General features: G+C 42.6%; 1 protein-coding gene across 1 annotated transcript in view; it reads left to right on the top strand.

The window, feature by feature from the left end:
- LOC122790983 (probable low affinity copper uptake protein 2) overlaps positions 1-15,991 on the top strand; it is a 270,983-nt gene extending 254,992 nt beyond the window's left edge. The window contains exon 3 of the mRNA XM_044058707.1: positions 15,741-15,991. Within this exon, the coding sequence (XP_043914642.1) occupies positions 15,741-15,991 (251 nt within the window). The remainder of the gene's footprint in view (positions 1-15,740) is intronic.
- Positions 15,992-16,383: the final 392 nt, after the last annotated feature.

Below are 16,383 nucleotides of genomic sequence, written 5' to 3'. Positions count from 1 at the left end.
TACCCCACTCACTAATTCTCGGATTTGACTACATACTTTTCTTCATAACATTATTGCTTGGCTTTGGCTAAAGTTTGATATATTGGTGTTTTTTCACTAGTTTTGTGACCTTTTTGACATGTCTGACCAAGTTAAATCATGTTTCAAGAGATGTCAGTGTGGACAGAAGATGTCTGCCACAGACAACCATAGCTCCTGTGTCTACTGTCTTGGCCCTCTCCATCTTCAGGAGGACTGCTCCATTTGTCACTCCTTTAGTGGAAGGGTCATGACAGATAGGCGCAGGAAGCTCATGGACAGAGGTCTTCTGAAGCCTGCCTTTCAAGAGGCTTTAGATAAGTCAGACCAGACCTCTAAATCTTCGAAGGAGTCGAAGACTTCGGAGCCTACATCATCGGCTCCAAGTTCTTCTTTTAAAGTTCGTTCACCGGTTCCACAGACTTCGGGGCCGAGTATCGAACTAGTCTCTGTCACCGAGCCTCGAGTCTTGGAACCGGTGACAGAACTGCCACCTCCGGCTCTTTTGAGGTCGGTACCGTCTTCGATTTCTTCGACGCGGTCTTCCAGGCCCCTCTCCGACACCGACGTAGACCGTGTGGTGCAGAAGCTGATGGAGAACACGGCCCTGTCCAAACTCATTGCAGTCTCCTCTCAGTTGGTGTCGAGATTCGAAGGCCTTCCTTTGTCTCCATCTGATCCTCCTCCGAGACCTGTTCAGTCCTCTGAGCCGGGAGACGCTGATTTGTTGATTGTAGAGCCCTTGGTGCCGGAACAGTCTCTTTCTCGGTCGGCATCGTTTACCTCGACTCCGTCGGAACCTATCCCGGACTCGCGTAGCCGACTATCTATCCTTGGTTCCGGGACCGAGAGCCGTACCGATACTTCGGTGCCGACACTCTCTCTCTGTGCCTCGGCACGGATCACCTCGGTTCCGTCCTCGGGATCGGTGCCTTTGGCTTCGGCGTCGGAGATTCCTCCACGTTCTTCGGAACCGGGGGATTCCTCGGCTCGGTGTCCGGGGGCCTTCGATCTTATGAGGAAGGTATTGTCTCCTCAGACAACTACCTCAGCAGAAACAGCGTCCCCCTCCCATAAAGGCCCGTTATCCTCTTCTGCACCTACGGCTACTCAAAAGCGTCGAGCACCTGTGTCTCAGCCGCTCCCAGAGGGAGCCCCCTCTTCCTCGGAGGCTTCATCGGATGCCCCCCCCGAGGAAGTCCTGAGGAAAAGATGGTGTAAGAGGAGGCACTTGGATTCTCCACAAGAGTCCTTAACATCGGACACTGACTTGGATGAGTCAGAAGGGTCCCAGAAATCACCCTCAGAGGATGTCTCTTTTTTTTGACATCCTGGAGATCCTAAAACAGAGAGGTGATTGGCAAGCCCTACCCCCTTCTGAGAATGAGTCAGTTTTGCTGAAGGCATTCGGTGCTCGCCCTTCTTCCTCTTGGGTCACTCAGCCCTTCGATGAGTTGATGGACTTGATTGCTCGAAGGGTGTGGGAGACACTTGACACAGTGGAGCCAGTCCCCAGAAAACCTAATAAATATATTACTGCCCCTCAGGACAAGGCATACCTCACAAAGGGAGTTCCAGTGGACGCTATGGTGGTGGCAGCTGCCACTAAAAAGGAGATGTCTGAATCTTCCTCATCTGTCCATCTGCCTAACAGAGATCCTAGGACTATGGACAGGTATGGGAAGCGCATTTTTAGTTCAGCGACTTTTTCCATGCGATCGCTGAACTATTTGACTCATTTTACACGTTTACAGAGGGATCTAGTCAGAGTTGGGAGATACCCTCCAGGGTACTACAGATGCTGCTATCGCGGAAAAGGTTACAGCACAGCTCAATACCCTTACATCAATTGTGAACTCGTCCATGAGGCTCATCTCATATGCAGCAGAAGGGTCGAGTAGGGCTGCTGCTTCAGCGATTGCTCTCCGTAGACAATCCTGGATGCGCTTATGCTCCTTTGCGGAAGCCTTCAAGTCTTCCTTTACTAACGCCCCATTTGATGGTGCCACTCTCTTTGGCCCTAAAGTAAAGGAGACCCTTACCTGGTGTGAGCAAGAGGGAAAGACTCTGTCTGCTGTCGGAGTCTGTTTTTCCACCCCATCCAGACCGTACCCCAAAGGGCAACGAGGTGGGAAAATGTGGTTTCGTAAACCCCAAGGTTCTTTCCCAAGCACACAGGGTGATGCCCCCTCCAGAGGCAGGGGGGGGGGCAGAAGTGGAAGACGTCGCCCTGGCGGCAGAGGGGGTCCGCAAAACCAAGGTGACAGGGATACAATCCCTGGGAAGCCTTTCCAGCACTCTTGAAGGGAGGCCCGACTGTCCTGCTCTGGAGGCAGTCGGGGGTCGCTTAGCTTTATACCCTCAGGCCTGGCAAAGAATTACCTCAGACAGATGGGTAGAAAGCATTATTACCAGAGGTTACAAAATCCCATTTCTATTTCCCCCGTTACCGCAGAAAAGATTCCCCATCTGCGAGAACCTGCAGCTATAGAAATTTCAAAGCTGCTAGAAAAAAGAGTCATCCAACCAGTCCCGGCGGACCAAAGAGGATTCGGAACTTACTCAAGGTTCTTTTTAGTTCCAAAAAAGACGGACTGGAGGCCAATTCTGGACCTAAGCAATCTCAATACCTTCGTCAAGAAAGAAAAGTTCCAGATGGTCACGCTTCAATCGATCCTTCCATTCTTACAGAAGGACGACTGGATGTGCACAATAGATCTCAAGGACGCATACTACCACATCAAAATGGCCAGAGCATCCAGGGATCATTTGCGCTTCAGGCTGGGAGCCAGTCACTATCAGTTTCGGGCCCTGCCCTTTGGTCTAACCTCGGCCCCCAGGGTTTTCACCAAATGCATGGCAGTGGTAGCGTCTCACTTGAGACGCCTAGGATTCCAGGTGTTTCCGTATCTGGACGACTGGCTCCTTACTGCCACCACTGAGCGTCGACTGATACAGGCCAGGGATTACACACTCGAACTTTGTGTTCAACTCGGAATTTCCATAAATTTCGAAAAATCTGCATTACAGCCATCACAGCATATCTCATTCATAGGTGCGGATTTGGATACCCGTTGCTTGATTCTAAGACTTCCCCAGAAAGGATAGCCTCTCTACAAAACAACATATCTCTACTCCTGTTGTCCAAGAAATCCCCGGCCAAACTGGTTCTAAAAGTTTTGGGACTCATGTCAGCTTCCCTCATTGCAATACCCTTGGGAAGACTGCACATGAGCGTTCTTCAATGGCTGCTGTTCGCACAATGGTCGTTCCAACAGTTACCGCTGACACACAAAATTCACACCACAAACATCTGCAAGACACACCTATCTTGGTGGCTACAGAATTGCAATCTCACCGGCGGCCGGCCGTTTGTGCTACCCACTCCAACAGCTACAGTGACCACGGACGCTTCCCTGATAGGGTGGGGGGGCATCTTTCAGGGTCAGACAGTCCAAGGCGAATGGACCAATCTCGAGTACAACCTGCACATCAATGTTCTGGAGATGAGGGCAGTGTTCCTAGCGTTGCAACACTTTTCTCCCTTTCTACCTCTAGGGACCATTGCAGTTCAGACGGACAACATGTCCGTAGTCTGGTACATAAACAAGCAAGGGGGAACCAAATCTTACCAATTATGCAGAGAGGCCATGAGAATTTGGCAATGGGCAGAGTCCACGGGTCGCTTTCTGATAGCAACGCGCATCCCGGGGTTATCCAACATCATAGCGGACAGGTTGAGCAGAGCCATCCTGTTACCTCACGAGTGGTCCCTCAAACAGACAGTAGCGGACAGAATATTCTGCAAGTGGGGTCTGCCTTGCTGCGATCTGTTTGCGTCTCCAATGAATGCCAAATGCAGAAGCTACTTTGCCCTGTTACCCCCGCCAGGGGAAGTCCCCAGGGACGCTCTGATTCACGATTGGCCCCCGGGTCTCCTGTACGCCTTCCCCCCTATACCTCTGATACCGAGATTTCTGCAGAAAGCCAAGAATCTGGAAAGGACTGTAATCCTCATTGCCCCATTCTGGCCTCGTCAAATTTGTTTTCCCTTTCTTCAAGCACACCAAATACGGGAGCCCTGGATCCTGGACCCGGAGCCAGATCTACTGACCCATTCGTCAGGGGCTCCCCACCCGCTGCTCCTGTCTCTCAGACTAGCAGCTTGGCTGCTCCGCTTCCCTTCTTAGCCAGGTCTGATTATCTTTCTCCTGCGGTTCAGAACATTCTAGTAGCCTCTCATAAAGCTTCCACTACAAAAATTTACACTAGTAAGTGGAAGCGCTTTGTATACTGGGCAACTGCACAGCATTTAGATCCCTTAGCCCCTCTAAACAAGGTTTTAGAGTTTCTATCCATGCTATTTCACCAAGGAGCTTCTCCTGCCACCTTGAGAGTTCAATTGGCTGCTATGTCAAACTTCCATGTAGGAGAGAATGGAGCGCCTATTATGACTCCTAGGCTTTGTAAGGCTTTTCTAAAAGGGTCCTTTCATATTAGGCCACCAGTCAGGTTCCCTACAGCTCCATGGAATCTAAACCTTCTTTTATCCCAACTAATGCTACCACCTTTTGAACCAGCCTCTTCCTGTTCATTAAAGTTCTTGTCATGGAAAACTCTCTTTCTAGTAGCTATCACTTCAGCCAGACGAGTGTCAGAACTTCAAGCTTTTTCCATTAAGCACCCATATTTGATTTTTCACCCGGATAGGGTATCCTTACACACCAACCCGTCATTTCTTCCCAAGGTTTGTTCAGTCAACAACATTAATCAGTCCATCGAACTCCCCACATTTTTCAAAAACCATTCCAACAAGCTGGAATATATGTTACACAAGTTAGATGTTCATAGACAACTCAGATTCTATCTAGATAGAACAAAGGATCACAGAAAAGCAGACCAACTCTTTATAGCCTTTGCAGACAACAGAAAGGGCATGGCAGTGACGAAGCGTACTCTCTCCAAATGGCTATCTGATTGTATTACTTTTGTTTATGCTACTACTGAGCAGAGTTTGCCCACCAAACCGAAAGGACATTCTACTAGATCAGTCTCTACATCTCTGGCTCATGCGGCCCGCCTACCTTTGGATACTATTTGTGCGGCCGCCACTTGGTCTAAACCACATACGTTCATCACTCATTATAAAGTGGATAGGATTTCCAGGGACAGGGCAACCTTTGGTTCCACTGTGCTCAGGAACGTTCTTCCGTGAGTCTCTCAGGGTCATGGAGCTAGGGACGCTACCCATGTGTAAGAACAAACGGCGAGATTGAACACTCTCCATATAGAAGTTATGTCCTTACCATAACGTTCCATGTGGAGTGTTCATCTCGCCTTTGTTCTTACATTCCCACCCTCCCACCCTCAGGTCAGGAAGAACGTCCAGTTTAGAGGTCTGGTTTGGCTCTCCCGCTACTGATTTCTCTCTGCTGTTGCTGCTGTTTTCAGCTACGCCCTGGTATGTATGTATGTATGTTTATATTCCTGTTATGGGGTCTGGTATTGTTTTGCAAACTAGATCTGAGGTAAGGGCAGAGGGAATTGTGGGAGATAGGTCGGTCTCGAGCTTCTTCTCGATGCAGAGCTTTGCTAAGCGGCCGACTCGGAGCCGAGGATCGGCTCCGAACCCATGTGTAAGAACAAAGGCGAGATGAACACTCCACATAGAACGTTATGGTAAGGACATAACTTCTATTTAGTGGAATTCCCCAGGGATCTATCTCGGGATCCCTACTGTTTGGTGTTTACTTCTCAAAGGTCCAGGCAAAGTCAAAAGGTCTGTGGCTGACCAAGTTTGCAGATGACTGTAAGTTTGGTGCTGTTTCTGACTCCCCAGATGATAAGAACATACTGCAAGAGGGTCTGACAACAACTAATGACTGCTGCCAAAGTCATGGCCTCAGGCTAAACGCAAAAAAAAATGTATCATACGATTAAGCAAAAACATGGCCCCTACTGATTACCACATCAGTGGCAACCCCCTAAGCTCACAACCTGTGGTCAGAGACCTGGGTAATCAGGTTGAGCTTTCACATTCGGCTGTCCTGTAGTGGCACTGGCCAGAAAAGCCTTTTACTTCATCTCGTAAGTAAAGGGATTGCATCTCGAAAAAAAACTCTCTATACTCTCTCCTCATTAGCCCATTAATTGAGTATAATGCCCCGTTTGGTATATATCTCTCCAAACATCTACACCAGCTGGAAAGGCCACAGAAATATCTCATAATAGAATCCATAGTGTCCAACACCTGTCCTGTGCGTGGACAAGCTCAAATCACTGTCACTCTACTCTGTATTGTACAGATTGCTCAGAGGTGATCTGTGTCTTGCCCACAAGACAATCTCAGACCCTGTTCCGTATCCATAAGTTTACCTCCTCGTGCATTACCCGCTCAAAAGGCCAGAATGTAATGTGCGACATCAACAAAACCTGCGGAGAGAGTGCCCAGTCTCTGAGAGACTGCCCCATCTCTGAAATAGACTTCCCATACATGTCAAACAGAGTACCTCCCTGACCCTCTTCAAGCGCAACCTTGATGAGTGGATGGGAAACCACAAATTTGTCCCAAGGTCATTCATTAACAGGGGTGAAAGCTGCTGACTGAGTTTTGTTTTTTTTTTTTTTCTGGGGGTCAACTCATGGCTAGGCTTGTAAGGGCCCCAAGGCCATTAGCCTAGTAAACTCCTATGGTCCTGTAACCAGCACCCATTCAGGGCTAGTTCTCTGGTTTTACAGCATTTTTTGAGGTGTTATCCTATGGCCTTTCTTACTCCTCTATAAGTTTGGCTTTGTTAAAGGAAGCTCATGCCTATTAAATCTGGTGGAGTTTTTTTCGAGAGGGTCACCAAAGCACTGGATGAAGGCAAGACTATGCACACAGCTTATCTCGACCTGGGCAAGGCTTTTGATACAGTACCCCACTCAGGCATTATAGACGAGCTGTTGACTGTTTTACGTTGGCATGCTCACCAGCCAGTCCCTTTACTTTATGTGCAGATTTTTTGAAATTCTTTTGAGTGGAGGTTGTACAACAGTGACACCATCCATGTCTAATTTTTATGGCTTCTTCAAGACCTAATTTGCTACTTCTGCTGTGAAAGGAATCTGTGTATCCCAGTATAAGCATAATGTCCTCATTAGAATGTTAGATCCCCTAGTGTATAGGCAGGGAAGGGAGGCCATGCCCCTTCATCAGTTTCCATGGTATTATTTGTTTACTCAGATAATGGCAGCTGTGGGCAGTGGTGTTTTTTCAGAGTGAGGGCTTCATACAGCTAACATTTCAGCTGTTTTTTTCCTACTTTCTTGGCACTTTTGTGGTAGTGCTACATCTGAAAAGTATGAACTTCAGTATACACAGTTGAGACACTACATGCTGGTGTGCCTGCATTTAACATGTGCACGAGTATGTCTGTCCAGAATTCAGTTTTTGCTAGTTGTCTCTCCCCCATCTTTCTCTTTTGGATAATCGCATCATCCTTCTGAGCTGCTCCCAGACTGTAGTTACCAGTGTTATGGGCAGACACCTTGCAGATTTGCTCCAGTAGAGGAATTACAAAATACTTTGAAATGACTACACAGTTGAATGACAAGAGAACTGGGTAAATTTCTGGATGAAAAGATTTAAGAATTGAATAGATTGATTAGTATCAAAAGATAAGAGGGTAAAAGGAGTAAAGGAACGTTCTGAAGTACTAAATGAACAATCTTCAGGGAAGTCGGACTATGAAGAGTACCACTGTGTTAAGGAAGGAACAGGATATGAAGGACAGGTGACATAGACAGGGGAGTAGGCTAGAAAAAGAAATGGGTGGTGTAGAATGTGATAGATAGCAGGGGTTGGATGTTCTGCTGTAAATATACCAATTAATGAGCTCTTCAGAAACTGTTGGCCAAACTATAAAATGTTCCTGGAGATCCAAAAGGTTGGAAAAAGACATTATCAGTATCCATCTGCAAAAAGAGGGGCAAAGAAAAATGTATGGAACTATATACTGTTTAGATTTTAATGGAGAACATTTACAGGGGTATCTTGTTTTACGTATGCTATTTGACCGTAAAGTAGTCTCCTTCGGAATAAAACTGAAACCAGAAGTCCTTTCCACCCAATGTACCTTTAGAAATTAACACAAATTTGAGTACTCCTAAGTGACACATTGGCAAGCTTCAAATCCCCACCATATCCTGTTAACTCCCCTTAATATGCAGAAACGTAAACCTCCACACTGTACCAGCATGTAAACAGCCGCATAGGTGGAGCTATACTCTGTATGAAGAAGTGCAGGGAAAACCCCAGAAACAAACCACATGATGAAACCATAATATCAATAAGTTTTATAATAAAAAGAAAATAATTTTGGCACAAGTAAGAGTAATTCCCAGAATGTTACAGCCCTTTTCACTGAAGCCTCTCAGGAGCTAAATAAAATCAACCAAAGCAAAGTTTGATGCTAAAACAGCTACCCAAGCCAAAGACTGTCACAAGGGATTTTTTACTTATCTTTGTAATCTCAAAAGCACAATGCAGCAATGCAGTGAGCTGATTGTGAATGATGTTACCTATGCTGAAGATATAGCGAACTTCCTGGGCAATACATTTTAGCTCTAACTTTGCCCATTTCTCTCTTCCATCTGCCTTAGATGTATAGCTGAAACTGGCTCGCCTCCAGCTATTACACAAGACAAAGTCCTAAAAGTGCTATCAAAAGCTAAAAATACTGCCTCGATGGGTCCTGACAGTATCCCTGGATGCAGCTTAAATAACATGAAGCATGATTTAGCCACATATCCTTAACAATATGTTCAATCTCAGCCTTCCAGGTTTTGCACCAAGAGAATGGAGAACAGCTGCAGTCATTCCCCTGCATAAGGGAGGACCTTGCACAGACGCAGGCAATTACAGACCCATAAGTCTGACCAGCTTCGTATGCAGAGCCATGAAAAGACTTATTATGGAACTAATCAATCAGGACATGGGGAACAACCAAACATTGAACCCGTTTCAGTTTAGATTTGTTAAGGGCAAGTCAAGTTCACTTAACCTGGTGGACCTTTTTTTTTTTTAAAGGTCACCAAAGCAATGGAAGAAGGCAAAACAGTACACACTGCATACCTCAACCTGGCCAAAGCTTTTTACACAGTTCACCTTTCGGGCATAGTAGAAAAGCTAAATAAAAATGGGAATAAACTCCTATGTCACCTTCTGGACTGCTAGATGTCTCGCAGACAGGATGCAGATAATCAAAATAAGGGAAGTTACCCTCCACAAAGAGACCAGTCACCAATGGAGTCCCCCTGGATTCTGTGCTGGGACCTTTCTTTTTTGGTATATATTTCTCTGACCTCAAAGCCAATACCAAAGAACTCTGGCTGACTAAGTTTGCAGATGACTGCAAGCTAGGAGCAGTCATTGACTCCCAAAATGATTTAAGATGTCCTGCAGGAAGGTTTCTCTTAAATGATGCCAAAACCATGGACTGAAATTAAATTGCAAAAAATGCATTATTTTATCCTTTGGGAACTCGTCTACCTCAGGGAAGTACCACATTTACAGTGCACTCTTAAATGTTGACCCATTTGTTTGGGATTTGGAAACTTATGTGGACAGTGACATAACCTTTAACCAACACGTGTCCATTGTAAGACAGTCCTTCTGTACTGCACATCTTATAAGCAAAGAGATTGAGTCTAGATCTAGGGATTTCATTGTTCCCCTTTACTCAGTCTTCATTAGGCCAATCATTGAATATAATGCCCGTTTTGGCATGTTTGTTCACATACAGGCAACAACTGGCAAACCCAGTTCCATTTAATGAGTGTGCAGGCGGCTGTGAGAGTGTGCAGGCGGCTGTGAGAGTGTGCAGGCGGCTGTGAGAGTGCGTGTTCCAGATTACTGTAAGATTCCTATTTTTATGAAATGTGGCTTTTAGGTTTTTAAGTTGTAAGTTTGACAGACTTCATGGTTTCTAACTTTCAGCCTTAGTCGTTAACATTAGTCTGTCTTCTCATTCTGTTCCCAGGAATCTTTACTCTATTACTTTAGGAAATTTTCTGCCTTTTTATTTCCTCTGGAAATTTTTCTTCGCCTCTGACTCTCTACTGAAATTGGATAGGTTTCTTTTTATTAGGATTATTCCATGAGAAATGCATCTGATTGTCTCATTGTTTTTTTTTTTTAGTTCCCCTTATTTGGGCTCTGTCAGGATCAGATTTAGATTTTTGGTTCATGAGCCTTTGTCTGGATAGTTTCTTATGGCCACCTTATATCTTCCTCTTCCAGCTGCCAGAGGTTCTCTGGTCATCTCCCTTTGCAGGTTTGATCTTTGAGCTTACCTGGATCCTTTGGCTTTCAGTCATCCAGGACTTCCAGAGGTTATTTTCAGCTTTTGCCTTGTCTTGCTCCCTTGACTCCAGCTGGTATCTTCCACAGGCAAATTTTGCTTCTTTCAGTTCTTGGACATTTATTATTCCTGCCAAGCTGCCCTATTATGGCTGGGTGATTTTTTTTCCTTTCCTGGAGTTATAATTTGCAATTCATTGAGCCCCAGGTGACTGTGTAAGAGCTGTGTCAGTTACTATCCATTGGCTGTTATCTTTTGGGGAGGCTTTGTTTATGATTCCTGACTACGTTTTAAAGAACTGCATCATGGTCTTTGGACTTCACCTTTCTTGTAGCTCTGGTACTCTTGGTATTTGAGGAGAATTGTTCTGTTTGGGTACAGCTGTCTGGATTTCACTGATATTCCCCACTGGGTTGGAGGCCCTTTGATACCAGAAATATCATTCATATTTGTTATTTGTTGATCTGGAAAGTCTGATGGGGTTAGATGTCCCGTTTCAGCAGAGGCTGGGGGAGAAAAGCTCCAGTATTCACATACATAGGCAATGTACAGTATACTTCAATTTTCCACATTGTATATAATATTTTCATCCTTGTTACATATACATTTTTGCAAACACACTTAGGTGTAACAGATGATTAATACTAACCTTGTATCATACAATTTGTATCTATAGGAAGAGGAGAAAAGAGATTACTGTGCATTTGTATAAGGTTGTAACAGACAGAAATACAAAGAAAACAAGACTGACATTTGGGTTGAAATTAATAAGTAACAGAATGATGACAGAGAGCAAGGATGAAGTAGAATAAAATAGTTAAGAAATATAAACAGTTAAATATTTGCATTAGTAGATAGAAGTGTGTAATAACCACCATATGGGCATTTAGTACAGAGCGCAGCTATCTTTTTGTCAGAGGTATTGCATCCTTTATTTTCTTCAAGATCTGAAATCTCGGAAACATAGTTCTACAGACCTGTCAGTTCTTCTGCTGCTAATAGTGCTGCAGTTCCCTTGGGAGTCGGAAGGTTGAATTCCATTCGACTTTGGAATTTTTCCATGTTCTGCCATTGCCTCTGGTCTGTATCTGTAATTGTTTGCACAGGCAGTTTTCTTCTGAAGACTTGCCCACTTTTCTGGTCAGACAAATTTATTCTGAGGATCTATCATATAGGCAATTTGAGTCTGGATCTTGGTGACCAGGTTGCCCATCTCTTCCAGCACCCCCCCCCCCCCACACACACACACACTTTGTTCATGTGTTAGTTATTGTTTCCCTTTTACTTGTTAGTCATCAGCTGATAATCATCTCTACACATGGCCTGTTTTGAATGTTTTTCTTTATTGATAATCCTTATGTTTACCTTTGTTATGAGGCCTATCCTTGAAGTCCTTATACTTTTTAGTAGGAGATGAATTGATGAAGCTGGATCTTGAGCTTGGATCCACTTTTTCTCCAGTTTGATACTTGATTTTTCTTGCTTGGAGGCACTTAAGGGTTAGTTATATTATTTAGAATTTTGGAGGTACTTTGTTGTGTGCAGTTTTGTTGAGGCAGTCCGTATTTTTTTTTTTTTGGTGGGGTCTGTCTTGAAGGAAGAGGAAGGTTGTCTTAAGTTCCATCAAATACAAATGTTATGTACTATAGTGTTAAATGTGCAGGACTGTTCTGACTTGCTCAGAGACCTCTTCCCTCCTGCCTTTGTGTATGAAGTTGAGGTTTACTTATATCTGTTTCATGCTATCCTCCTTTGTGCTTTACCTTCAGTGGGCTAATCAGAATCTTGAAAGAGTTCTTTTCTCATACAGGATTGTGAGTAAAGGAGAGGAGTTTGATGGCCTGGGATAGTCTTAGGTGCCATGTTTCCAGTCTTAAGTACTTAAGTACAGGAAAATAGCCCATAGTCCTACACACCTGTCAGTATGGGAAATGCTCAGTTTAAATGTTTGACACATACTTTCAACAGATCATTTCTAGTCAGAGTCTGTTGCCGTATGAACTGTTAGTCATTTATCTTATTGTCATAGATTAAACTGTTTCACAAATAGGGAATCCTAGGCCTGTTTCAGGAGAGACCTAAATACATCTGAAAATGCTGTGTAGTTACTTGTGTTTTTTTTGTAATGGCAAATCTGGGTAAATTCAAGATAAAAGCTAATGCATTTGTCAGTGTATTTGATTGCATGTTAGTAAATGAAGGTTGTGTGCAAAGCTAAATGTTGACAATTTTAAGTATTTGTGATTTGGGAATGATTTTCATCTCCACAGTGTTAGCCAAAAGCAGGGGAGACTCAATATCCTTTTTGTATTTGAGGGCGACTCACTTTTACAAAAATCTGACAAGGATGAAAAACTAAGAATGAAACACTTAATCACAGAAAATTATTTAGAGACTTACCTTTTTTTGCCTTGTGATTAAATACAGTGACATCAGGTACGAAGAGTTTTTTTTTTTAAATATAAAATCACAACCCCTGGTAGGCCATCAGAAAATAAATTTGACCACTGTTTCTGTTAAGGATGTCTAAATTGTAAACAGTCATAAGTATATAAAGCAAATCTTTATTTTAAAAGACTGTGGTTAAATAGTGTATTCATCATTATTTTGCCTAACAGCTGCTTGCCTCATAGTTTCAGGGTCTGGGTTGAAGTCTTAAACTCCTTTTCATTTACCAGGCTGATAAAAACAAACATGAATTAAAAAGATTAAAACGTAGTTGAAAGTTGACACTGTTATATATTTTTTGTATTAGGATCGGTTGACTTAAACCTATAGATTTCAGTAAGATTTGGCTAAGTAACTTTAAAAGCATTTTGTCACCTGTAAAAATTGTATGTTTTACTTAGGGTTGAATGAAAGAAATTTTAGTATTCACAGTTTTGCTGATATGGTCAAAGTGTCAAGTTTATGTCATGCATGTGTTCTAGTGTTAAAGTAATTTTAAACCGTACTAATGTTTTAACAGATTTTTTAGATGTTCCAGATTACATTGATTATCTAGTACCCAAAGACAGAAAATTCCTCCACAAATGTATAAAAAGGCGCTGCTTCCAATAAACAATAAAGGCTGTCCTCTGTAAAAGTTCTTAAAACTCTGTGTAGTAATTAATCCACCAGCCAAAACGGGTTGCAAAGATCTCCAAATGATTTATTTATTTAACATAAAATAATGAAAAAAGACTGATTTAGTGCTTTCATCTCCCCCACGGAGACCATCAGAATCGTCTGTTTCATGTTAAAACACTTTATATATCCATTCATTCTAATTGGCTGGCCAATCAGTGCTGAAATTTATAAACTAACCAAACTTTTAACCCTTCATATCCAGTGGTAAAAACATTTGGTTCGTGTTAAACCAGTTCTTTAAATAATTTATAGATACATAGATGTACAAGTATAAAATATTGGGTACACATGAATTATTAAAAAGTTTGTTACATTTTTAAAAACAGTGTTTACATCAGAAAAATTCATTATTTATATTAAATCATTTGGAGTTCTTTGCAACCCGTTTTGGCTGGTGGATTGATTACTACACAGAGTTTTAAGAACTTTTACGGAGGACAGCCTTTATTGTTTACTGGAAGCAGCATCTTTTGATACATTGATTATCTATTATTTGGTTCCCAGATTTAGTAATCTGTGGAAAAGTGTAGTTTTAACAGGCTTAATGACAAAATGATTGACTTGAGTGTTGGAATTCAGTTGCTTCTGTGCTTGAAGTGTTACACAGATGGTAAATTTACATTAAGAAATGTGTGTAAATGAACAAGTAATGTAGTAACAAATTTTGATGACTGTCTGTGTGTAGGTATAGTCTGGGTGTTAGTAAGCATAATTTCTTATACTGTGTGCTTTTAAATTAAAAATAGTGTATTTTAAACCTGCATTCATAGGAATCGTATGTAATTTTATGACCAGATCAAAAATTTTAGAAAATGCAATCCCATGTTCATTTTGAAAGTGATGTCAAGTCTGAAAATCAGTTGGGATAGCTTGGGGGCATGTCTCTCCATACTGTGTATTCTTTTTGTGGAGATATTAAAACTGAAATGTGTATAGATACAACAGAAAAACCTATTTCCTTGTGTTGTCAAGTTCATGCAGAAGCACTTTAGATGCAGCATGGAGTTTTTCATGACTTCAAGGGAATGAAAGCATGAAAGAATATTTTGTAACTAAAAGGAGAAAACCTTTCCTTGTAGACTTAAAACAGCGAATGATGTCATGAGGGAGACTCATCTTAATTGCGTCACTTCTGACACTAACATGTGCCTGTCGATTCATAGACAGTAGTTTCAGCAAAGATAAAAAGACTAGAACAGTTGTTGAATGCTCTTTTTTTCCATAGAGGAGTTTTAAACTCTTTCCACTGTTGCGCAACCTTGGAGTTGGCATATAGAAAATTGGAGGTTATGGGAGTATCCCCCCTCATGGGAGGTATAGAAGGGGCTTGCCCCTTGCTAGAAATAATCCTCAGAGGTTTGCTGAAAGTAGTTTTAGAACATTTTAATTTTTACTTTTATTGAAACTTCGTTTGGTTTGTGAACATGCATCACCGCTAACATCTGTGTATTGCATCCCTGAAATGGTTACTGACTGGAGCCCATTTACACAAAATATCTATATTTTTGTAGAAGAAATCCTGGCACATGTAATCACTCTTTTTTCATATATTTTTTTTAATGAATCACATTGGTGCCAGAGGTACTTATTCCCCTTTTTCCAACTTATTTGAGGAAAGAGGTTAGTGTGTGCTTGTGACAAAGTGGCCTGTCTGGTTGTAGAGGTGCATAGACATTACCCAGCTTTGGCGATCCTACCTTTCCATGGATTGCTGTTTTGATGAGCCCATTTATTACAGGTGGCATAGGAGGTAAAACTGAACATCAGGTGACACGCATTCAGAATTGATGGGGGCTTTTTTAAATTTTTTTATTTACCAGGCTGTTGCATACTGAGTTTGCACTACACATTAATGCTGGCCTTTGTGACATCTCCACATCATTCATGTAAGCTTAAAAAGTGCGTCCTTCATGCAGATCTGTTAGAGAGACTTTTTTTCTGGCTGGAGCTGTATTTCTGGTCTTACCAGGAGATGCTTCTGTGATAGAAAACCCCATTAGACCCCCTATTAGGATAGGAGAATTGGCTGCTTAGTGCTCAAGTCACACCTTTCCCATGTGTTTGTAGAGATGGTGACTTCACTGAATCTTGTCTGTCTGCATCATGGTCAGGCCACAACCTCTGCTTTATTCATTGTGTTCACTAAGTATGAAGTCAAATCTTTGGTGTTTTTTTATGAGGATGGTTATTATTGTCTGATCAACCCCTTCTTTTTTGTCCTCTTTTTTTGTTTTTTTTTTAAATGTGTAGGGATGGCATTGTCACTACTGGTTGTTCTTCTGATGGCAGTGCTTTATGAAGTCATTAAAGTTGGGAAAGCTGTATTCCATCACGACATGAGGTCTTTGAAGATGAGTGCAAGTTGGGAAGCTGTGGGGGAAAGTGAGACTTCATCCTTGGACTCTGAGACCAGCCATCACGCACCAATTAACTCAGCGCCTTCTTCCCATCTGCCAGTCATCCCAGAGTCCTCTTTACAGACACCAGCCAGAAAAAGGTAATTCCTACCAAAGTGTTGCCCAATTTTTAGGAAGCTGTGTGTAATTTGTTTCATACGGTTATGCTCTGTATTAAAACTTACGAAATATGGTTACATCAGAGTGCTTTAAGTGTGATGGAAAAGAGAGAAGCTTCTCCAATAATGCAGATTAATGTGATCATGAAGTCTTGGTTTCCACATGGATTGCAAGTAATGTGCAGGGGGAAGAGACTTAGAAAGCACTGGCATTCATAACTGCTTACAAAGCTGACAGGCACGACTACCTTGCAGAGTAGATGTCTTATGTGTACAGCACGTTTTAAGGTACACATTGTTTGATATTCCAAAAGATGTGAAGAAATAGAGCAGTTATTGCCACATAAGGATCTTTTATTCCACCTGATCCCTTCATTT

The sequence above is a fragment of the Protopterus annectens genome, chromosome 16.part0 (assembly GCF_019279795.1).
Source record: "Protopterus annectens isolate FY-2018-M chromosome 16.part0, PAN1.0, whole genome shotgun sequence".
NCBI classification, from domain to species: domain Eukaryota; kingdom Metazoa; phylum Chordata; order Ceratodontiformes; family Protopteridae; genus Protopterus; species Protopterus annectens.
Note: the sequence above shows the minus strand (reverse complement) of the source record. Positions and strands in the feature narration are given on the sequence as shown.